This window comes from Coregonus lavaretus, assembly GCF_964263955.1.
Source record: "Coregonus lavaretus genome assembly, chromosome: 26".
Lineage (NCBI taxonomy): Eukaryota > Metazoa > Chordata > Actinopteri > Salmoniformes > Salmonidae > Coregonus > Coregonus lavaretus.
In genome coordinates, this window is record NC_140013.1 from 19,183,609 (window position 1) to 19,208,715 (window position 25,107).

The 25,107-nt window shown below is 44.9% G+C and overlaps 1 protein-coding gene across 1 annotated transcript in view; it reads left to right on the top strand.

Annotated features, from left to right (window-relative positions):
* Positions 1-12,215: 12,215 nt before the first annotated feature.
* LOC311101384 (FRAS1-related extracellular matrix protein 2-like) overlaps positions 12,216-25,107 on the top strand; it is a gene marked incomplete at both ends in the record, with an annotated part of 107,917 nt that continues 95,025 nt past the window's right edge. Inside the window, 5 exon segments of the mRNA XM_084142517.1 lie at positions 12,216-12,341; positions 12,343-16,469; positions 16,812-17,061; positions 17,214-17,913; positions 19,813-19,902. Coding sequence (XP_083998643.1) covers positions 12,216-12,341; positions 12,343-16,469; positions 16,812-17,061; positions 17,214-17,913; positions 19,813-19,902 — 5,293 coding nt within the window.

The window sequence follows — 25,107 nt, forward strand, 5'->3', positions numbered from 1 at the left end:
CCTTCTGGCATCAAGCATGAAGTACAAGTATATTAGCAGTTTGTAAAGAAACTTCAAACACTACATAGGGAATAGGGTGTCATTTGAGACACAGCCACACTGACATCCAGCCCCAGTGGGACCTGAGTGGGTCCTTAGTAGGTGGCTGCTGTCCAGTGCAATAGTGCAGTATATAGGGAATAGGGTCCCATTTGGGAAGCAGGAAGTGTCATTATTTGGGGTTCATTCTGGCAGCAGTTGCCAGGGTATTTTATCCTGATAGAATCATTGTTTACCGATTTGAATCTCAAAGCCAGCAGCTCTCGCCGTAGACCCAGAAACCACTACAGCTTGGATGCAAATATTCTATTGACAATTTTCTGACAGAATTTCCAGAAGGCTGTTGTTCTTGTTATAGTGTGTGACCCAGAATTGTCATGTTGTGAACAAAACACAGATCCATGTAATGCTGCTCAGACTGCTGCTGTCCTCCCACCAGGCATGATGAAACTCTGCTTTCACTTTTCAACTAGAGGTGTGATTCTTAATGACAAAGAGAGTGTTATCTGTTCATTGTATGACGTACAGGTGTTGGAACTTAATTTGACCAGTTTCTCACAGCAGGAAAAGAATCCTGCAGCAACAGGAAATGTGAATTATTGTGTATTGATTATAATTAATGGACATTTTTGTAGGGGTTGATAAAACATTTTTTGAGGCAAATCTAGCTGAGAATTCTCAATCCCACAATGGAGTTGAGTGGCGATGAGTTTTGGCTGAGTGTACCTCCGACTACATCGAGTCGGTATCAGTCGACACTTAAAAAAGGCGTTATTTTATTTGAGTGCTGCAATCCAGAGTTTTTGATAGAAATTGCTTTTTACGCGGCCTCCGCCAAGTGAGCTACTGTTTGTTAACGGAGACAGAGCAGCCCAGTCATTGCACAGCATATTATTTTGTTTTGGCAAACTTCATACTCCATTGGAAAGCAGTGGATTACCCAGAACAATTTGACAGAGGACACATAGAATGACGTTTTTATCAAAAACGATGGATTGCAGCAACCAAAGAAAAGAACGCCTTTACACAGGACAAACATAGGTACAAGGTACGCATTAAAGAATGGATATTTTTTATAAGTATCGTCTGATACCGAATGGATATGGACGATAAGTATCATCTGATACCTACTAGATGTAGTCGGATGTACACTCTGCCAAAGCTCATCGCCACACAACTCCATTGAGATGTGATGTATATTGTGGTGTTGAGAATTCTCAGCTAGGGCAAATCAAGTCTGAAATTTTGCAAACTTTAGAAGCCTTTGTAAACCTTGAATACACTACAAGTTCGCATTTCCTGCTGTGCAAATTTCCTGCAACAACAGGTGACCAAATGAAGATCCTGTAGTATGTTAAAGGGGTGGTCTGGGCTTGGTACGTGGGCCTGTGGGTTAAGTGCTTTGGGTTTAAAACTCATCAGCAGAGCTACAGCCTGCGGGGGATTTAGGCAGAACTAGCACAAACCGAATTAAACACTGTGACCTCTGAACTCTAGGTGACTACAGCCCAGCAGGAAACCCTCAGGAACTTCTTAATAACTTCTATAAAAGTGCACAGCTCTGGGCAAGAGTTAGACTGTTTTCTATTGTGGTTGAATAGTCACAGCAGTGATATTATTGATGCAGTCAGTCATTTAGACCCTGCAGGGTCTTTATTACACTAACCCAGGCTGCATCCAAAATGGCACCCTATTCCCTATATAGTGCACTACTTTTGACCAGAACCCTATGGGCCCAGAGCCCTGGTCAAAAGTAGTGCACGGCATTTGGGATGCACCTCCAGCCTCTCAGCAACTAGTTAAACACCGGAATGTGAAGAGGGTAGTTGTGAAAGAACTCTATTCCCTGTCCTTGGTGTTTTTAGTATATGTTTTGGCTCAGAAGGATTTAATAGAAGGTTAGGGGTGAATTGGCATGGGCAGCCAGACAGTGGAAATAATTAGGATGTAGCTAACGAGTAATTTTGTTTCAAGGAAAAACAGGTGTATGTGTTTGAGTCCAAAATGACACCATACACCCTTTATAGTGCACTACTTTTCACCAGGGAGAATATGGTGCCATTTGGGATGCGTCCTGTATCTCTCACATTTTCACAACAGCAGTAATGGGTTCAGATCTGTGTGAGTCATCGACAGTGCCTAGTTGAAAGTAGTGCACTACATACATTTTAGTGATTTAGCAGATGCTCTTATCCAGAGCGACTTACAGTTAGTGAGTGCATACATACATTTTTTCATACTGGCCCCCCGTGGGAATCGAACCCACAACCCTGGCGTTGTAAGCGCTATGCTCTACCAACTGAGCTACATGGGACCCACATACATAGGGAATAGGGTGCCATTTGGGAAACATCCACCTACAGAGCGGTCTAATTTGGAAGAGGGACTCTCACACCATTTACCCCTACCCCTGTTATTAAAGATATCAGAAGAACTAGTGTTGCATGTACTTGCCCTGGAAATGTCTAATGTCTGTGTTCATGTTGAGACGCCTCGGTTCATAATAATAACCATTATACCCTCTTCTGTCTGTTTGATCTGTCTGCCTTTACTTAAAGTCCCATGTCTTAAAATTGCTGTGTGAGATCCTTATTAAACATACTAGGAGTGGGGTAAAGCGATAGTAAAATGGATAATTCCATCACAACAGAACAGAACAGAACAGCTGTCTTGTTCCTTTCATGCCTCACATCTTTTATTTTATGACTTGTCCACTACATGCCTCACACCCAAACATTGTATGTACTGTATACCATAAAAGGGTGAACACTTTATGTATGGTTTTTGGTGCATGGCCTTTAGTATAGTTTTACTGACATTCTCAGCATTGTCTTTAACTAGAGCACTTTTAGAAGCAGATCTTGTAAAAAAAATTCTGCCAGAGACATCAACACCCCCAGCATTTTAGCTGGATGGGAAGAACTTGTTAAAGGGTTTTATTTTAGTGCAACTCATTTTCCGAACAGTTGGTAAAAACAGGTTTTAATCAACACATTTTTACTGCCGCTAGCAGGCAATCTATAAGAGTAGGTTACTACATTGTGTGTTATGACAGATCTACAACTGTATACATCTGTCTCTCTCCACTCCGTTTTATTTTTTTCTGCTACAAATGAGTCTACAGACTGTCTATCTTGTGTTTCATGTATTGCATTGTGTTGGATAGTGTGTTAGTATGAATGCAGAAATATTAGTCCTGTTGTACTAATGGGTATCTGAATAAACTAAACTATTGCCCTGGACAATGAAACGTATGTAGGACCAAGCCTCAATATCAAAGTACTGCACTGTTCAGGTCAATAGCACCACTTTTCCTTATCTACCCTTGTGTGTGTCCCAAATGGCACACCCTTCTAACTCCTCAAGGGTCGTTGGATTCTGCCCCTTGTTTGTTATGGTACAGCTGTAGTCCTGTGTAGCTCAGTTGGTAGAGCATGGCGCTTGCAACGCCAGGGTTGTGGATTCGTTTCCCACGGGGGACCAGAATGAAAAAATTTATGCACTCACTAACTGTAAGTCGCTCTGGATAAGAGCGTCTGCTAAATGACTCAAATTTAAAAAAAATTAAATGTGTGGAATGAGTGTGCTTGCTTGTGTGTCAACCCCACTAGCATTAGGGATCAAAGCCTGGTCCCTGGCTGTGAAGTAATGAACTGAAATAGCCCTAACGAGCAGAGTGGGGCCCAGCCAGCCCTGTCTTTCTAACAACCCAGCAGCTAAAATAGACCTGATAAGCCCCACCTATTGTTCCACTGGAATCAACATGAATGACTTTTACACTGAGGTCAATGGGGTCTGACGCCTGGGGGGGCAATTAACAGGAATAGATTTCAGCAGGAAGATCTAGACACCGTCCCAAATGGCACCCTAGTGCACTATATAGGGACTAGGGTGCCATTTGGGACACACCCATATGTGAGGGGAGACTGCTGTCATGTTACTACAGCTTTCAACAATTAATGAATGGATGGACAACACACAGACACGTGCTTTCAACAATACCACAGACAACTCAGATTAAACATTCAACAATACCAGGGATGGAGAACACACACATGCTTTAAACAGTACCACAGACAACACACAAATATCTGTTTGTCTGTTATTGTGGATATACTATAACCAATATTTGAAGTTAAATGAAAAGGATGACAGTGCTCACTTTAATTTGACTGCAACAGAGTTTGTGTTTTAGAGGTATTCTATTAGAGGTGCCAGACGGTGGTTCTCTACCAGTCTGCAGTGACCCACTGCACATCAACTGTTGACTAGATAATGACTTTAGTTACTATCAAGTCCAACATCTTTATGTTTATCTCCAGGGCCCGTAATCATAAAGCCTCTTAGAATAGGAGTGCTGATCTAGGCTCAGATTCCCCCTGTCCATTCATTATAATCGAAAAGGCAAAACTGATTCTAGATCAGCACTCGTACTCTGAGACGCTTTATGAATAGGGGCCCATGTATGTAAGTGGGTTGTGTGGTGCATTACGCCAACCCTCTCCTGGTTATGCCTCTTCCTCACAGGGCTTTCCACTAACCATCACTGTTGCATTCAGAGATAGAGCTGTATACTTAGCCTACAGATAAGTATGTACAGTGCCTTGCAAAAGTATTCATCCCCCTTGGCGTTTTTTCCTATTTTGTTGCATTACAACCTGTAATTTAAATGGATTTTTATTTGGATTTCATGTAATGGACATACACAAAATAGTCCAAATTGGTGAAGTGAAATGAAAAAAATTACTTGTTTAAAAAATTTCTATAACAAAAATAACGGTAAAGTGGTGCGTGCATATGTATTCACCCCCTTTGCTATGAAGCACCTAAATAAGATCTGGTGCAATCAATTACCTTCAGAAGTCACGTAATTAGTTAAATAAAGTCCACCTGTGTGCAATCTAAGTGTCACATGATCTGTCACATGATCTCAGTATATATACACCTGTTCTGAAAGGCCCCAGAGTCTGCAACACCACTAAGCAAGGGGCACCACCAAGCAAGCGGCACCATGAAGACCAAGGAGCTCTCCAAACAGGTCAGGAACACTCCCGAGTGGCGCAGTGGTCTAATGCACTGCATCGCAGTGCTAGCTGTGCCACTAGAGAACCTGGTTCGAATCCAGGCTCTGTCGTAGCCGGCCATGACCGGGAGACCCATGGGGCGGCACACAATTGGCCCAGCGTCATCCAGGGTAGGGGAGGGAATGGCTGGCAGGGATGTAGCTCAGTAAGTCGCTCTGGATAAGAGCGTCTGCTAAATGACGTAAATGTTGTGGAGAAGTACAGATCAGGGTTGGGTTATAAAAATATATCCGAAACTTTGAACATCCCACGGAGCACCATTAAATCCATTATTCAAAAATTGAAAGAATATGGCACCACAACAAACCTGCCAAGAGAGGGCTGCCCACCAAAACTCACGGACCAGGCAAGGAGGGCATTCATCAGAGAGGCAACAAAGAGACCAAAGATAACCCTGAAGGACCTGCAAAGCTCCACAGCGGAGATTGGAGTATCTGTCCATAGGACCACTTTAAGCCGTACAATCCACGGAGCTGGGCTTTACGGAAGAGTGGCCAGAAAAAAGCCATTGCTTCAAGAAAAACAAAAAGCAAACACGTCTGGTGTTTGCCAAAAGCCATATGGGAGACTCCCCAAACAAGGAAAACGCTATGTCTGGCGCAAACCCAACACCTCTCATCACCCCGAGAACACCATCCCCACAGTGAAGCATGGTGGTGGCAGCATCATGCTGTGGGGATGTCTTTCATCAGCAGGGACTGGGAAACTGGTCAGAATTGAAGGAATGATGGATAGCGCTAAATACAGGGAAATTCTTGAGAGAAACCTGTTTCAGTCTTCCAGAGATTTGAGACTGGGATGGAGGTTCACCTTCCAGCAGGACAATGACCCTAAGCATACTGCTAAAGCAACACTCGAGTAGTTTAAGGGGAAACATTTAAATGTATTGGAATGGCCTAGTCAAAGCCCAGACCTCAATCCAATTGAGAATCTGTGGTATGACTTAAAGATTGCTTTACACCAGCGGAACCCATCCAACTTGAAGGAGCTGGAGCAGTTTTGCCTTGAAGAATGGGCAAAAATCCCAGTGGCTAGATGTGCCAAGCTTATAGAGACATACCCCAAGAGACTTGCAGCTGTAATTGCTGCAAAAGGTGGCTCTACAAAGTATTGACTTTGGAGGGGGTGAATAGTTATGCAGTTATGTTTTTTTTCTTCTTATTTCTTGTTTGGTCCTCTGTAGCTCAGCTGGTAGAGCACGGCGCTTGTAATGCCAAGGTAGTGGGTTCGATCCCCGGGACCACCCATACACAAAAATAAAATGTATGCACGCATGACTGTAAGTCGCTTTGGATAAAAGCGTCTGCTAAATGGCATATTATTATTATTTGTTTCACACAACAACAACAAAAAATGTGCATCTTCAAAGTGGTAGGCATGTTGTGTAAATCAAATGATACAAACCCCCCCAAAATCCATTTTAATTCCAGGTTGTAAGGCAACAAAATAGGAAAAATGCCAAGGGGGGTGAATACTTTCGCAAGCCACTGTATAAACATAGCATAAACATAGTATACAGCATCTACAGCATCTAATGGTTCCAAACATTCATGTTCATACTAGTGGAGTGATTACAGGGTGATGTAGCATAGTCTTGTATGACCCACTTTGAACACAAACGTGTCTATTTTAAGGACATTACCGAAAAATAAAACAAAATATTTTCTTATTGTAAATGTAGCCCATGTGTGTGTTGTCCATCCAAGATATTGGTGAACAAATAAGTCACCTGCGCTTCAGTAACTTTTTAAACATCATAAACTATGTATTTTTGATCAGCACAATGGAACAATCTTCCTGTACAACCTCTGTCTGCACCGGGCTCCAGTCCATATTTCTCTGTCTTTAGAACATTTAAGTGCCCCAATATGGGACAAAACAGTACAGTTATTTACTCTTCTTCTCCTCTCTCTCTCTCTCTCTCTCTCTCTCTGTCTCTCTCTCTCTCTCTCTCTCTCTCTCTCTCTCTCTCTCTCTCTCTCTCTCTCTCTCTCTCTCTCTCTCTCTCTCTCTCAATTCAATTCAATTCAATTTAAGGGCTTTATTGGCATGGGAAACGTGTGTTAACATTGCCAAAGCAAGGGAAGTAGATAGTAAACAAAAGTGAAATAAACAATAAATATTAACAGTAAACATTACACTCAGAAGTTTCAAAAGAATAAAGACATTTCAAATGTCATATTATGTATATATACAGTGTTGTAACAATGTGTAACAGTGTCTCTCTCTCTCTCTCTGTGTCTCTCTCTCTCTCTCTCTCTCTCTCTCTCTCTCTCTCTCTCTCTGTCTCTCTCTGTCTCTCTCTCTCTCTCTCTCTCTCTGTCTCTCTCTCTCTCTCTCTCTCTCTCTCTCTCTCTCTCTCTGTCTCTCTCTGTCTCTCTCTCTCTCTCTCTCTCTCTCTCTCTCTCTCTCTCTCTCTCTCTCTCTCTCTCTCTGTCTCTCTCTCTCTCTCTCTCTCTCTCTCTCTCTCTCTCTCTCTCTCTCTCTCTCTCTCTCTCTCTCTCTCTCTCTCTCTCTGTCTCTGTCTATCTTTTTTGTCCAGGCCCTGTATGGCTGGGGGCTTCGCTCTGCAGTCAACCTCTTTTGATGTGTTTTTAATTGGGCCCTGATGGAAAGGCCTGAAGCACCCATGGTGTGTTCCTTCCTAACATCCTGGTATGTTCCGATAAACAGAATTCAACACGTGTTAGCTGGGAGAGGGTTTATCTGCTTTTTGTAAAGGAATCAATTAGGTTTATAAATGTTGTAGGTTCTCCATGGCTGCGTGCCATCGCATCCTATAGGTATAGGGGATAGGCTACCATTTGGCATGCACATGTCTCTTTTGTAAAGCAGTCAAATATGTTTATAAACAAAGCAGGTTCTCCATAATCCAGGATCACATTGTCTAAACCCCACGTCCATCTCTACTGCCAGCCAGACAGAGAGGCTGAACCCAGGAGCCAGTGGATGGAATGATGGCAGTTCTCCAAATGGGAGCCGAGGAGCCACAGTGGAGCCACAGCCCAGTGACAGCTCCTTCAGTGGTGGCATACTTTATGTCAAACTCTCTCAGTTCATCTACAGCTCCAGGGACATTCCAACCGGAGGGAAGCATAAGGTATGTACATTAATCTAAGTAGATAGTCTTCTGTCTCCTTTTCTTTGTTAAACAGAGTAATTATGTCTAAAAACCTCCCTCCAGCATGTCTATAGACATGTCACAGCTTCTGGTCTGTTGGGTACACTACTCCAGCCTCAGCGTACACTTAAGTTTAAAATGTTGTTATTTTAAGACTTTAAAAGGATACCTGCTCATAGAGGAATGTACATGTTTTTTTTGACTAGGCAAGTCAGTTTAGAACAAATTCTTATTTACAATGACGGCCTACACCAGCCAAACCCGGACGATGCTGGGCCAATTGTGCGCCGCCCTATGGGACTCCCAATCACAGCCGGTTGTGATACAGCCTGAATCGAACCAGGGGGTCTGTAGTGACGCCTCAAGCACTGAGATGCCGTGCCTTAGACCGCTGCGCCACTCGGGAGCCTATTTGCGTGTTGTATGTATTTTGTGTTTGCATTGCTCACTCAAAAAATACATCTGGGTCTGAGTGTTGACTCACTGAATAAATAAAGGTTATACCCATGTACTATACTGCATACTAAAACTAAACTGCATAGTAAACGTGACCATAAAAAACTGTGGGCATATCTATAATATCTATATCTATAACCACCAGGTTCCTCTCTGCATGCTCTGGGCTAATGAGCTCATTTAGATGAGCTGGCAGGATCATATCTTACTTTCCATTGTCTTTGACTGACGGTAGCCTCTCGATCAATATTCAGCTGCCAGCCGAAGGGGGAGGAGAGGGGGGGAGACAAAGAGAGAGAGAGAGAGAGAGACGTTCTGAATGGGGAGAGATGAGCAGAGCGTCAGATTAGCAGAGGGAAGAGAGAAAGATGAGGGGTGTGGAGAGGGGTAGAGGCACCCTGTCTGTGCCTGACAGCTGTCAGAGCAGAATGCTGTGTTTAGGAAACATCTGACAGATAGAAGACCTGGGTGATGAGAGAGACGGATGGAGGGAGGTAGGGAGGAAGGACACAGATTGAGGAATTCACTGCATGGTTCTTAGCTCTGCTAACCTCTGCAGGATAGAGTACATCAACCACAACTAAGACATAGGTCTCTGGTCAAAAGTAGTGCACTATGTAGGGAATAGGATGCAATTTGGGGACGCAAGCATAGAGACATTAATCTACTGTGTGCCAGCAGACTAGAACACTCAATACTTCCCTTTCTGATGGTGTTGACATCAGCGTGTTGTCCATGCCCTCTCTCACATTCATTATAAGCAGCTAGCTGCGTACTCCACTCAGATCTGCTGTTGGCTCAATATAAAGCTATGCATTTGACTTTCGTAGCAGGTTAGGAGAATTTACGCAGCAGGTTCGGAGAATTAACGTAGCGGGTTAGGAGAATTATGGTAAGGTTTGAAAAAGGGTTAGGATTCCTTCTAGCCATGACCGGCTTGCTGATGTTGAGTTTAGCGTCAGCAACCCGCACATAGGCCTACACGACTCTATCTACACTGAACAGAAATATAAACGCAACATGCAACTGAGTTACAGTTCATATAAGGAAATCAGTCAATTGAAATAAATCAATTACGCCCTAATCTATGGATTTCACATGACTGGGAATACAGATATGCATCTGATGGTCACAGGTATCTTTAAAAAAGGTAGGGGCGTGGATCAGAAAACCAGTCAGTATCTGGTATGACCACAATTTGCCTCATGGAGCGCGACACATCTCCTTCAGATAGAGTTAATCAGGCTGTTGATTGAGGCCTGTGGAATGTTGTCCCACTCCTCTTCAATGGCTGTGCGAAGTTGCTGGATATTAGCGGGAACTGGAACACGCTGTCGTACACGTCAATCCAGAGCATCCCAAACCTGCTCAATGGGTGACATGTCTGCTGAGTATGCAGGCCATGGAAGATTTTGGACATTTTCAGCTTCAAAGAATTGTGTACAGATCCTTGCAACATGTGGCAGTGCATTATCATGCTGAAACATGAGGTGATGGCAGGGATGAATGGCACGAAATTGGGCCTCAGGATCTCGTCACGGTATCTCTGTGCATTCAAATTGCCATTGATCAAATGCAACTGTGTTCGTTGTCTGTAGCTTATGCCTGCCCATATCATAACCCCACCGCCACTATGGGGCACTCTGTTCACAACATTGACATCAGCAAACCACTCGCCCACACGACACCATACATGCTGTCTGCCATCTGCCTGGTACAGTTAAAACCAGGAATCATCTGTGAAGAGCACACTTCTCCAGCGTGCCAGTGGTCATCGAAGGTGAGCATTTGCCCACTGAAGTCAGTTATGACGCCGAACTGCAGTCAGGTCAAGACGACGAGCACGCAGATGAGCTTTCCTGAAACGGTTTCTGACAGTGTGTGCAGAAATTCTTCGGTTGTGCAAACCCACTGTTTAATTTATGTCCGGGTGGCTGGTCTCAGACAATCCCGCAGGTAAAGAAGCCGGATGTGGAGGTCCTGGGCTGGCGTGGCTATGTGTGGTCTGCGGTTGTAAGGCCAGTTGGATGTACTGCCAAATTCTCTAAAACGACGTTGGAGGCGGCTTATGGTAGAGAAATGAACATTAAATTCACTGGCAACAGCTCTGGTGGATATTCCTGCAGTCAGCATGCCAATTGCACGCTCCTTCAAAACTTGAGACCTCTTTGGCATTGTGTTGTGTGAAAAAACGGCACATTTCAGAGTGGCCTTTCATTGTCCTCCAGCACAAGGTGCACCTGTGTAATGATCATGCTGTTTAATCAGCTTCTTGATATGCCACACCTGTCAGGTGGATGGATTATCTTGTCAAAGGAGAAATGCTCACTAACAGGGATGTAAACAAATTTGTGCACAAAATTTGAGAGAAACAAGCATTTTGTGTATATGGAAAATTTCTGGCATCTTTTATTTCAGCTCATGAAACATGGGACCAACACTTTACACTTTACATGTTGCATTTATAATTGTATTTGTGTTCTTTACGGTATTTGGCGCTGCCCTGGACCAGAGCTACCCAAAACGATACATTCCATTCCACCACAAGAGGGAGCTCGAACATGTCGCTTTAAACTACCCTCTATATTGATTTTCATACACATCAAATCCTCTATTTTAGGATATATTGTGTAAACTATTTGATGCAAATCGAACTGTTTTGTAAAAATACCTTCATGAAATGTTGATGGAGATGTAGCGTAGTTATATCCTATTTATTGATATACTGTATAGACCTGTTATAGATAGGCTTTAAAATGTTTCAACAAAAAAATATATATATAATAACCGACTTACCTACAGCGTTTCCATTGCTGTTGAAGAGGGCCAATTAAGCCTAATATGTTTTGGACATTTGTGTTTAGACCTACTGTCAACTAATTACAAAAGAAAGAGATTAATGTGGCAATCTGTGATTGCTATATCAATTTTTTGACTTTTAAATACCCATAAGCCTATCTATACCCATTGATTCTTCGAAGAAAATACCTTATACATGCCTCATGACCTTAGTTCAATTGTGTTCAAATATAAGCTTGTTTTACTCCTTTGTTTGTAAAAAATGTAATTGTAAACAAACACTGTATCGCCTCAAAACATGGTTAAACGATCATTTTGATCTCATGGATGGTCAGTCCTTGCATCCATAGGTCTGTCTATGAATTTGAGTGGTTACATTTCTCCAGCCCCATCACGCAGCTATTTCCCAAATCAGTGGCGGGGGTGCCTGACTGCTTTGTTATTGTTTTAACTGCAGATTGCCCATTTAAGTTAAAGTGGTTTATTAAGGGCTACCTGACTGCACACATCACTACTATTCAAGTTTACAATTATTTTTCGGTAGAATTTCGCACGTTATTCAACCTGCTTCTTCGAGTCCAGCCCATGCGCTAGCGTTTTCGGGTTTTGATTGACATCTTTCCCATCCATTCAAAAATCAATAAACGCATTCCAGCCTAAATATCCTCCAATCGGCGGACAAGAGGGCGTATCTCTCAGTCGGGGGCTCCAAGTGCATGAAGTTTATCCTGAACAGAAGAGAGCAGCGGAGAGAGAGAGAATGGTACACCTCAGCGCGGATGCGAGTGAGATATTTATCAACACTCATTTTATACTCTCATAACTTTAGCAGCACTTTTTCCTGGATTGTATGTGCAAAATTCAACGCGTTTTTGCAGTGGCTTCTCTCTCCAAATGGCTTGGATTATTTATCCGCGGTTGCAACGCCAAGGAACTGGGACTGGTTTTTGGCTCTCTGCTTTGATCACGGTGATTGTGACAGGTGACTCTGCCGCGCAGGTTTTCGATAGTTATGGATTATCATACGCATTGAGATCGGAACTGTCAGAGGATGCTATATTGGTGGCCAACAATGGAATACGCGTGCCTTTCGGGAGAGCAGTGTTCATTGATCCTATCAATGATCTGGTAATCCAAGTACAACCGGGAGACAGATGTAGTATAACGGTTCTGGATAACGACCCGCTCTCCCAGAGGCCCGGGCAGCTCTCTCCCAAAAAGTTTCCATGTGAATTTGGTCCCAATGACATAAAGTATTCTCACTTCGGGTCCAGGAGCCCCCCGCGGGATAGGGTGAAGCTACAGCTCAGATATGACACTCATACCGACACCATAATCATCCCGTTTATGATGGAAGTGGAGGTGATTTTCACACAGTTGGAAGTGTTAACCAGAAACATGCCTCTGACTGTTGACAAACTGCTTGGCACTAGTAACCCCATTGACAGGAAGATTCTGGAGTTCACCTATGATAGAAGTGAACATCAGTGTAAAATAACATCTCTCTCCAGTGGCAGTGCATTACCCAGGTATGGAAAACTTGTGGATGAGGGAAAACTTGGAAAAATGGTGGACTGTGATGAATTTATTATAATGAATATCCGCTATCAGCACACTTTTGCACACAAATCACCCAATAGAGATTATTTTCCAATGATTGTGGAATTACAAGATAAAGAGGGTAATCTGCTGAAGCAGGAGTTTTTCCAGATTATGGTGCGTATAAAGGATGGAGAGGAGAACACGGCTCCTAAACCCAGCTTCGTGGCCATGATGATGATGGAGGTGGATCAGTTTGTGATGACAGCCATCACCCCCGACATGCTGGCTGCCGAGGACATTGAGTCTAATCCTGACAACCTTATCTTCAACATCACCTCCCCCCTCTCCTTCGAGGAGGGGTACATAGTCAGCACAGATGACCGGAACCTGCCCATCACTTCTTTCTACCAGGGAGACCTCAAAGAACTAAAGATAGCCTACAAGCCTCCGTCTGTGGATTCTGAGACAGAACGTATCTTCCAGATAGAGTTTGAGGTGGTGGACACTGAGGGGGCTGTGTCTGACCCGTTCGCCTTCATGATTGTAGTGAAGCCTATGAACACGCTTGCTCCAGTAGTCACCAGGAATACGGGTCAGCTTCTCTATGAGGGTCAGTCCAGACCACTGTCCAGCTCTCACAACCTAGGGGTCAGTGACGAGGACAACCTGGATGATGTCAGGATCACGGTGGTCGACGGACTGCGACATGGCCAGCTGACAGTGCTCGGGTCACGCAGGAAGTTCTTCACCCCGGCCGATCTGGACGGGGGCATGGTCATCTACCAGCACGACGGCAGTGACACATACAGCGACAACATTATCTTCCGGATGACGGACAGGAAGCACGAGGTGGAGTTCCTGTTTCCCCTAACGATAGTTCCCACGGACGACGAGCCACCCATTATCAACGCCAACACAGGGTTAATTCTCTTCAAGAACCAGATGATGCTCATTTCTCCACTCACACTCAGCGCTGCAGACATCGACTCTGAGGACTCCACTATCAAGTTCACCATAGAGGCCCCGTTCTCATCTATAGGGGAGGTGCTGCTGAGGCAGTCAGAGGCCCCAGAGGACCCCTCCACCTGGAGGTTCCATGCTGAGGATGAGCTGTATGAGAAAGAGGTTACAGAGTGGCTGCAGCAGGATATCACAGACGGGAAGCTGTTCTACAGACACACCGGGCCTCACAGCACTGACACAGTCATGGACCAGTTTGTATTCCGGGTCCAGGATGATAACGACCCCCCTAACCAATCAGAACAGAGCTTGTTCATCATCAAGGTTCTGCCCGTGGATGACATCCCCCCTGAGCTGTATCCTGGCACCACCCTCCAGATGACCGTACATGAGTACCAGCTCACCTACTTCCGTAAGAAGTATCTCCGCTACACTGACCTGGACTCAGAGGACAGAGATCTGAAGTACACTGTCACCCAGCCCCCGACAGACACAGACAAGAACAGCCCTGAGGTACTGGGGTCTATTGTGTTAACAGAGAGTCCAGACATTGTAGTGACAGAGTTTACTCAGGCTCAGGTTAACCACCATAAGATATCATACAAACCACCTGACCTGGAGCTGGGGATCACAGCCCACGTTCTGCAATTCCAGTACACGGTGGAGGATACGTCAGGGAATACTGTCACTGGAACGTTCTCTATATTCCTGCAGCCTGTCGACAACAAGCCGCCTCAGATAACCAACACTGGCTTCACTATATTCGAGCGGGGAACGCGCATAATCACCAGAGCTGAGCTGGATACTGTGGACTTAGACACAGACAGTAGCCAGATCTCCTTCACTCTCACTCAGCCCCCTCAGCATGGCACGGTCCAGTACACCTTCACCGACCTGACCAAAGGAGACGCGTTCAACCTGTTGGACATCGCTAACGACAGGATATCCTACATCCACAACGGAGACGAGTCCACCAGCGATTTCTTCCAGCTGGATGTCAGTGACGGCGTCCATGTTGTGACCATCACCATCAGGGTTACCGTGAAGCCCATCGATGACGAGACCCCGACCATCAGCCTCCCGGCCGGAACCATCGGCTCCTACATTGACGTCCTGGAGAACGGAGCCACTGAGATCACGAGTAACGTCATCCAGGGGCGGGACGAGGATACGGACGACCTCCGTTTGACCTTCATCCTGGAGGACCCACCGGTTTTCGGGGAGATCCTGGTGAACGGGGTCCAATCAGGGAGCTTCACCCAGGCTGACGTCATCAACGGACTGGTGGTGTATGCCCACACCAGCGGAGAGATCGGCCTCACCACTAATTACGACTACTTTAACCTGACGCTGACAGACATGTCTGATGAGTGGACGGTAGGGGGCAACAGGGTCACGGGTGTCAGGGTTCAGATCACCATCCTTCCCATGGACAGCCAGGCTCCAGAGGTGTTCGTAGGCTCACAGTTCACTGTCGTAGAGGGAGAGAAGAATGTGATTGAGATTCTTCACATTAGTGCTGATGATATTGACACTCCTAATGACGACCTGCTTTGTACCATCATCGTCCAGCCCACGTCAGGCTATGTGGAGAACATCTCCCCTGCCCCAGGCTCAGAGAAGTCCAGGTCTGGGACGGCAATCAGTGCATTCACCATCAAGGACATCAGACAAAACCACATCTACTACGTCCAAAGCATCCATAAGGGAGTGGAGCCGGTCGAGGACAGGTTCACGTTCAGATGCTCCGACGGCATCAACTTCTCCGAGAGACATTTCTTCCCAATCGCTATCATCCCATCCAACGATGAGAAGCCGGAGATCTATATGAGGGAGTTTGTCGTCATGGAAGGGATGAATATCGTCATCGACACGCCCATCCTGAACGGAGCAGACGCGGACATCCCCTCGGACGAACTCACGTTCATCATCACCAGACCACCCAAGCACGGCTTCATCCTCAACCAGCTGACAACCGGCACCGTCACAGTCACCAACTTCACCCTGGACCAGATCAGGGAAGCCTCCAGTATAGTGTACGAACATGACGACTCTGAGACCAAGGAGGACAGCTTTGACTTAATCCTGACGGACGGTAAATATACCGTGGAGAAGAGCATCATTGTTATGATCATCCCTGTAGATGATGAGACACCCAGGATGGCCATCAACGACGGTCTGGAGATAGAGATAGGAGATGTTAAAGTGATCGATGACAACGTTTTAAAAGCCACTGACCTGGACTCTGAGGATAGTACTCTGACGTACGTTGTTCGCTATGGGCCGGGGCAGGGGTTGTTACAGAGGAGAACCCCTTATGGGACGTTAGAGAACATCACAGTGGGGATGAACTTCACCCAGTACCAGGTGGACCAGGCTCTCATCTTCTATATCCACAACGGACAGGAAGGAATCCGGGACCTTATCAAGTTTGACGTGACGGACGGGATCAACCCTCTGATCGACAGGTACTTCATTTTTACAAATGTGTTTATTGAGGTTTTGTAAAATAATAATAATAATAATAATATGCGATTTAGCAGACGCTTTTATCCAAAGCGACTTACAGTCATGCGTGCATACATTTTTACGTATGGGTACAAACAATACACTTTAAAAAAATGAAAATGTCATAAAAAAATCTATTGTACATCAATACAACACTATAATTCTGGATATAACACAATGCTGATAGTACAATGATGATTCTTGCTAGGTATGACATTTCAGTTTGTCAGGGTGTCTCCTAACAGATTGTCTTGCAATTGTTTGTTTTGTTTATTTGTTATATTCTTTTTGTCAATTGACAGGTACTTCTACGTGACGGTGGGCGGCATCGACATGGTGTTCCCTGACGTGGTCAGTAAAGGGGTCTCTCTGAAAGAAGGCGGTAGAGTAACGTTGACCACAGACCTGCTCAGCACCAGCGACCTCAACAGTCCAGATGAACACCTGGTGTTCACCATCACCAGAGCCCCACAGAGAGGCCATCTGGAGTGTACCGACGGGCCCGGCATGCCCATCTCCTCCTTTACCCAGCTCCAGCTAGCTGGGAGCAAGGTACCTCGATCTTATGATTGTTTTCCTTTGTGTTATTCTCAACAAAAAACATTTATACTCATGATTTTATTCTTAGTTTTTCTGTAAACAATTTAAAATGGCTGATTGTTTTGTCTTTTCATGTGTGCAATTTTTGTATTCTATTAATACAGGTGTACTACATCCACACTGCCGATGATGAGGTCAAGATGGACAGCTTTGAGTTCGAGGTCACCGACGGTTACAACCCTGTGTTCCGCACATTCCGTGTCTCCATCACCGACGTGGACAACAAGAAACCGGTTCTAACGGTTCACAGCCTGGTGGTTAACGAGGGAGAGAACAAACTCATCACTCCCTTCGAGCTGACAGCAGAGGACCGCGACACGGCTGACCGCCTCCTGAAGTTCACGGTCACCCAGGTCCCTGTCTACGGTCGCCTCCTCTTCAACAACACCCGTCCCGTCACCTCCTTCACCAAACAGGACCTGAACGAGAACCTCATCAGCTACAAACACGACGGTACTGAGTCCTCCAAGGATTCCTTCTCCTTTACCGTGACTGACGGGACGCACACAGACTTCTACGTGTTCCCAGACACCGTGTTCGAGACACGGCGCCCCCAGATGATGAAGATCACGGTCCTGTCAGTGGATAACGGGGTGCCCCAGATCGTGGTGAATAAAGGGGGGCCCACCCTGAGGGTGTTAGAGACGGGTCACCTGGGGTTCCTCATCACCTCTAAGACTCTTAAGGCAGAGGACAGGGATAGTCTTCAGCTATCTGTCACCTTTAAGATCACCGTGGGACCAGAGCATGGATACCTCATCAACCTGGGTACAGGCAACGCTACCGTCACCACATTTACTCAAGGTAAGACGACCGTTACTTTAAATTAAACGTTTGACTCTACTATACTTTAGTCTTCTCACTCAGAGCTGTTGCTCTTATAATGGTGTAAGAGCTTACTATAGCACTTACCTGCATAATGGTACTATGTAACTAGTATGGTCATTGGCCGTAACTGCACCGAGGTGTTCGGAAATCAAGTGTTGTGAAACAAGCTGAACTTGACAGAGAAATATTTTGTCTTTCTAGAGAGAGTCCATGGATGGAGTTAAACAATTTCCTCAGACAGATAGATTGGGTTTCACAGGGCAGGGGTTTATCCTACCCCAGACCTCATCTAGTAAACTTCTATAGAGTATTAGAGATCTTGAGTAAATACCAGCAGATTTGACCTTACATGAAGGTAGGGCGCCACAGACATGAAGAATAGAGAGTGAGAATATTAATACCCTGTCTGAGAGTGAGGGAGGGAGAGAGAGAGAGAGAGAGAGAGAGAGAGAGAGAGAGAGAGAGAGAGAGAGAGAGAGAGAGAGAGAGAGAGAGAGAGAGAGAGAGAGAGAGAGAGAGAGAGAGAGAGAGAGAGAGAGAGAGAGAGAGAGAGAGAGAGAGAGAGAGGGCGGCAGGTAGCTTAGAGCGTTGTGCCAGTAACCGAAAGGTCGCTGGTTCTAATCCCCAAGCCGGCTAGGTGAAAAATCTGTCGATGTGCCCTTGAGCAAGGCACTTAACCCTAATTGCTCCTGTAAGTCGCTCTGGATAAGAGCGTCTGCTAAATGACCAATTTTATATAGAGAGAGAGAGAGAGAGAGAGATGTGTTAGCTTCACTCACAGTGACAGCAGGCCAACGTTTGTTTAAGCCACAGAAATAGCTACAGTATAGAACAACTACATACGTACAGCCCAGTCTACAGTACAAATGAAAAGGTGGGGTTAGCAAATAATAACACAGTCAGTGAGGAATGTATGAACAAGGCCCCAATCGATCTCTATGTGGGTGCACCCCAAATGGCACCTTATTCCCTATATAGTGCACTATACAGTATAGGAAAAAGGGTGCCACTTGGGTGGGACGCAGACCCATTCTCTCCTTTATTTAATGATCCCCATTCATCCCCATTCTCCTCCTGCTGCTTTCTCCTTCTGCAGACCTGTTAAATGTTTCAGGCAGATCTATTGCTCGTAAACAGACAGTAAATAACGCTAGCTAATCCGGCATAGCCGGCGGCTGTGTCCCAAAACGGGCTTTACATTTCTATGAGCTGGCCGCTTTGAAGGGAAATGTTTTCACATCAAATATAGAAGATAGCAGGGGCAGTAATACACCTCACATCCTCCTCCCTAATATCAGTCTCCTGGCCTATAAAGAAGCCACACCAGAACCAACCGTCCTCCTAGATAGTATCAGTCTTAAGAACCCACTCCAGTATAGCGTTGTTAGCGGATACGGCAGACAGACGTGATGTGATGTGCTGTAGCTCCTGCAGTCTGCCTCTTCTTTATGGTCCCTGTCTTTCAGCAGACTAATAGATAGACAGACACTAAACAGCCTGAATTAAATCAGCTCTCCTCCTTCATTTTTTTCTTCTTATATTTTACTGGTGAGGCTTCATCCGAATAAGTTGTCCAACAGTGTATGAAGAGGTTGTAGTAGTTCAGTGAAATGACATGTAGAAGTAGTTTTAAACCACATCAGAAAACCTATAATAGAGAACCTTCTTACAACTGTTCATCACAGATATGCATATAAGATGTTGGAATATTGTTTTGTATTATGAACCCTGCATACCATATCATCATTATTACTTTTCTCTGTCTATTTTCATAGTCTATTAGGCAACATGCAAGGCATGAACTATAAATTCAAGGTCAATAGGTTTCAAGACGAGTAGAAGAGTAAATTACATCAATATTATTCTTTTTTTCAGCTGAAATAGATGACATGAAGATTTGCTACGTGCTAAGAGACGGTCACAATGCTACGAGTGACAACTTCTATTTCTCCATTGAGGACAATGGTAAGTCATTCTATACATTTTTTACTAATGGTGCTGGTTTACATCAAATAATACCACATCTAACTATTGTATTAGTTGAGAGGCTTTTTGTGAGCCAGCATTGTGGATGGAGGCTTTTCCAGCTGTAGCCTAAGCTTTTCAGTGAAGGAGAAAATCTAATCTGCAGTGGATGAGTGCATTGGTGTGAATGGGGCTTAAGATATAACATAGTGATATAGAACCGAGCAGCAGGTCATTCCTTTAAACAACAACAGCAGTATACAAAACAACGTTGACGTCTTCCCCCCCTTGAAGTTCTGCTTGAGTGAGGCCAGAGAGAGGACTCTGATGGAAATCTGTTTAAAACGTGTCGACAAACCTTTCTTTAAGGCAGGAACTGTTCTTTGAGGCAGGAAGGAATCTTAAGTTTCCCCAGCAGCTTGTTGGGACATGATTTTATCATGTTTAGCATGTAGGCCTACAGTACTGTGAGGTTTCTCTAAGGGGAATGTGGAAGCAGGCTAGGATTGCATACGTACAGTATGTTGGATCATTCATGTAGCACAAGTCCAATTCACAGGTCTCAGAAATGTAATAAAAGTAACATTAATTGATTCACAGAGGAAACTAGGGTTGCGTCTCAAATGGCTCCCTATGTAGTGCACTACTTTTGAACAGGGCCTATAGACTATGGAATAGGGTACCATTTGTTACGCAACCTAGTTGACTGTCTTCAGGGCAAATACTGTAAGCCATGTTTTGGAAACATCATAGTATTGAAGTGTGGGAAGAGCTGCTGAAAACAGACTAACAGCTAAACAGCTGTGTTCTGTGTTCCAACCAGTCATTCCCTTACCTAGCCAGTCAGCCAGTCAGTCAGTCAGTCACTCAGTCAGCCAGCCAATCACTCACTCAATCATTCAGCCAGTCAGTCAATCATCTAGCCCAGCCAGTCCGCCAGCCAGTCTGTTTGCCTGCCTGCCTGTCTATTTGCCTGCCCGCATGTCTGTCTGTCTGTCTGTCTGTCTGTCTGTCTGTCTGTCTGTCTGTCTGTCTGTCTGTCTGTCTGTCGGCTCGGCTAGACAAAGAGATGCTCTGTGAAGTCTGCATTACAACATCCTACTGCACGGCCCCCAGTCCTCCCAGGGCCTCCAACAGACACCCCAACGTGATTGGCCCATTCAGTTTCTCCATGTATGGAATGGACCACTTGAATTAACAGAAAAATACTCTCACTTTGAGCTCTGCCTGCGATGAAAGGCAGTGTGTGCGTCCCAAATGGCACCCTATTCCCTACATAGTGCACTACTTTTGACCAAAGCCCTATGGGCCCTGGTGAAAAGTAGAATAGTGTGCCATTCAGGATGCAGTTGCAGTATGAGGCGGTGTGAATGGTGGTGGATGCGGCTGGTGCTTCGTGATTAGTTTAAGTAGAGTGGCTGACAGTGTGTCCTTTCTTCTGCTCTTCCACGGCTGTGACGGTCTGACGGAATACAAAGGGGTTTTCAGACAAGGCCCTCTGTTCCCAGGCACCTCTCGGGGCCTCTAAAAACCTCCTGTACCCCCCCCCCCCCCTTCCCCCACAATCCCACCCACCCTTACCCTCGACCTGGGAGTAATCATGGTGTTCAGTGAGGTAATACACAGATTATTACAGCAGCGGTTCAGTGAGGTAATACACAGGTTATTACAGCAGCGGTTCAGTGAGGTAATACACAGGTTATTACAGCAGCGGTTCAGTGAGGTAATACACAGGTTATTACAGCAGGGGGTTCAGTGAGGTAATACACAGGTTATTACAGCAGGGGGTTCAGTGAGGTAATACACAGGTTATTACAGCAGGGGTTCAGTGAGGTAATACACAGGTTATTACAGCAGGGGGTTCAGTGAGGTAATACACAGGTTATTACAGCAGGGGGTTCAGTGAGGTAATACACAGGTTATTACAGCAATCTGCTACTCTGTGTGTGGCTGAATGAGGAGCTAATGGGGGTGTTAACTGGTGTCATCCATTCAATCTTTTCTATGATAAAACCTACTAGGCGTCCCAAATGGCACCCCATTCCCTGTAAAGTGCAATACTTTTGAGGTTTTATCATAGAGAAGATTGAATGGGTTTTTATCATGCTGGTGATGGTCAAGCCAATTCAGATCCCCCCCCCCCCCCCCCCGTGGCTGTGGATTCAAGTTCAGTCAATACCTGTATTATCCACTCAGTTGGCTTATTTGTCATGGATCTGCCTCTCCCTTTCTCTTCTGTATCTCCTACGCCTTTCCCTTTCGCCTTGTCCCCTATGTCTCTGTCTCTATCCTCTTCTCTCTTTCTTCCTCCCTCACTATCTCTCCCTCCCACCCCCCCCCCCCCCCCCCTCTCTCTCTCTCTCGCTCTCTCTTTCTCTATCTCTCATTCTCTATCTCGTCTTATAAACCATAAAGGTGCTTCTCTATTCCCCCAAAACACTGCAGGAGTTTCTCTGTCGGCTCTCTGTCTTTCAGGTTCATTCATTAGCTGAGCTTGTTTCATCAGTCATTTGGCAGTCAGACAGGCACTCCACAAGGATTAGGTGAATGTCAAACGCAGTCAATAATTGTTCACTTGCTGCCTCCCCTGTGTGTGTGTGTGTGTTACGGCTTTCACAGCCAACGTAAACCTCTACATAAAGCATGCAGCAGCTGCAGCGCTCATTACAAGACATTAGTGCTCTCATTTGCTTCACGTCGATTCCTTTCTCCCCTCTGTGGAAGATTGTTTGTGAAATTCCAAGCTTTCCATAAAGCTGTATTACAAGACTGATGTTAGTTCTTATCTATGTTTGCATGAAGCCACAGGGCTATTCATCGTGGCGAAGTTGAAGTCTTCAGTTCCATAAATTAATGAATTAAATTTATAAATGACCCCACTTTACGCTGGGAGTTGACTACATATTTTGCCTGGCGGAGATGAGCTGACTATTGATGAGTTGTGTGATATAGAATGTACTTGAAGTTCCTGTCAGATGCATGCCCAGTATGTGTGTATACCAGCCTATATGTGTGTACAGTATATGTGTGTACAGTATATGTGTGTACAGTATATGTGTGTGTTTGCGTCTGTGTTTATCCAGGCAAGGTTGTACTTGTAAAGCAGCTAATATCCTTTGTCTTGGTTAGATTTCGGTCGCTGCCAGATGCCGTCCCTGCTGAGTGATTGATATCATTCTGAAAGGGGATGAACACTGCCCAACCTTCAGGGGAGATTTTGGGGGATTGGGGCTTTAGATAAGCTAAATATGTGTGGTTGTTTTACCTAACTTAGTTGAATGCACTGACTGTAAGTCACTGCTAAATGCCCAAAATGTGAATGTAAATATCACCCTGCTGAAATGCATTATAAGGTTGTAATAACCTTGGTCTTGATAAAGATAATAAAATATCATCACTATTACCTCTTTAAACTTCTGCATGTGTGTGTGTGTGTGTGTACGTGTGCGTGTGTATGTATCTGTGTGTGTGTCAGAGAGACTGTGTGGATAATCTATTTGTGTTCTTCACCCCATTGAGAAGAACAAACCTCAGAGGTTTACAAACACATCCTTCACCTCATTGCTGTGCTTGACATGTAACTGGAACATATTGAAAAGAGTAGGAGCTTAACCATTCGTCATCTGAACTTTTCATTGGAAAACATTTCCTTTAGTACTATGAAATAAAGGAAGCACAGTGCGTCTTTAGTCTTGGTTTTGCGGTGGATGAATCCTGCGCTAAAAGAGATGACAGAGGTCACAGTCACAGAGGCGTCAGGCTTGTCAAGGTTATGAATGAATAATCACTGAGGTGTTAAAGTTACACACATTCATTTGTGGCTTCATGTTTTTTTCTGTTTGGAGACACTTCTCAGCTGTTTTCCTCTCCTTTCAAGGACACGCATGCGCATGCGCACGGGCACATACACACACACACACACACACACACACACACACACACACACACACACACACACACACACACACACACACACACACACACACACACACACACACACACACACACACACACACACACACACAGACAGACAACGCCCTGCAATAGGAAACTGCTTTAATTACTTAGAAAGTGTCAGAACTGTTTTTAAGACCAGGGGGTAGAGAGGAGGAGGGGAGAGGGGGATGAGCACCTGTCATGTTTAAGCTGGTTAATTGTGTTTTGGAGCTCCTTCACCTCTTCGTCTGTCAGGGCATTCAGGTGGGCTTACCTGAGCACACAGACACACAGGCCTGGCAGCATCTCTCATTCCAGACAGGAGGGTGGAACTGAGCTGAACTGAACTGGCTCCCTGTTTGTCCCTGTCTGTTCCAGACACACACCCTGCCTGACTTTTGTTTTCATTCCAGGGGCTTTCTTTCTTTCTTTCTTTCTTTCTTTCTTTTTTCTTTCTTTTCTTTCTTCTTTCTTTCTTTCTTTCTTTCCTCTTTCTTTCTTTCTTTCTTTCTTTCTTTCTTTCTTTCTTTCTTTCTTTCTTTCTTTCTTTCTTTTTTCTCTCATTTTCCCTCTATTCAGAGCATACCTTTTTTCTTCTTCTCACTCCTCTCCTCGCCCCTCTTAGCAGCTGCTCCCGGCCTCAGCTGACTTTCAACTCACTTCATAACCAGTACCTGCCTTAAAAAGTCACAGTCAACTGTATGCACATCATCTCCCAGTTGGAGCTAAGAGTCTTCAAGGTGAGCTATGAGAATACAAGTGTTACAGTTGAATCTTGAACTAAGTATTTTGAGTTGTCTAATAGAGTAGGGCTGCTGGGTAGAGCAGAAAGTACATTCCAGACTAGACCATTGATCTGTACACTCACGCACACAGTACCTGAGAAAAATAGGAATCTGTCTCTCACCTATCCAGTTACCATCGCATGACAGTCTGCAGCACCAAGCACCAGAACCAGCAGGCCAGTTTTAGGTGTTCTTTAGTTCTGCCTCGTGAAACTGGATAAGTTCAGGTCACCACCGTAAACACCTTGATGTTCCTCCCCAGGTTCTCAGAACCATCCAGGAGCTGATGTCTGTTGCAACGTCTGCCAATACCTTGTTTACGTCCCAAATGGCACCCTATTCCCTACATAGTGCTCTACTTTTGACCAGGGTTCATTTGTACCATTTGGGAGGCTGTCATTGGTACTGTATGATCACTAGTAAACACTGTTGACTCTGAAGACATATATGGACCGTCTCTGTCGCTCTCTGTCTGTCTCTGTCT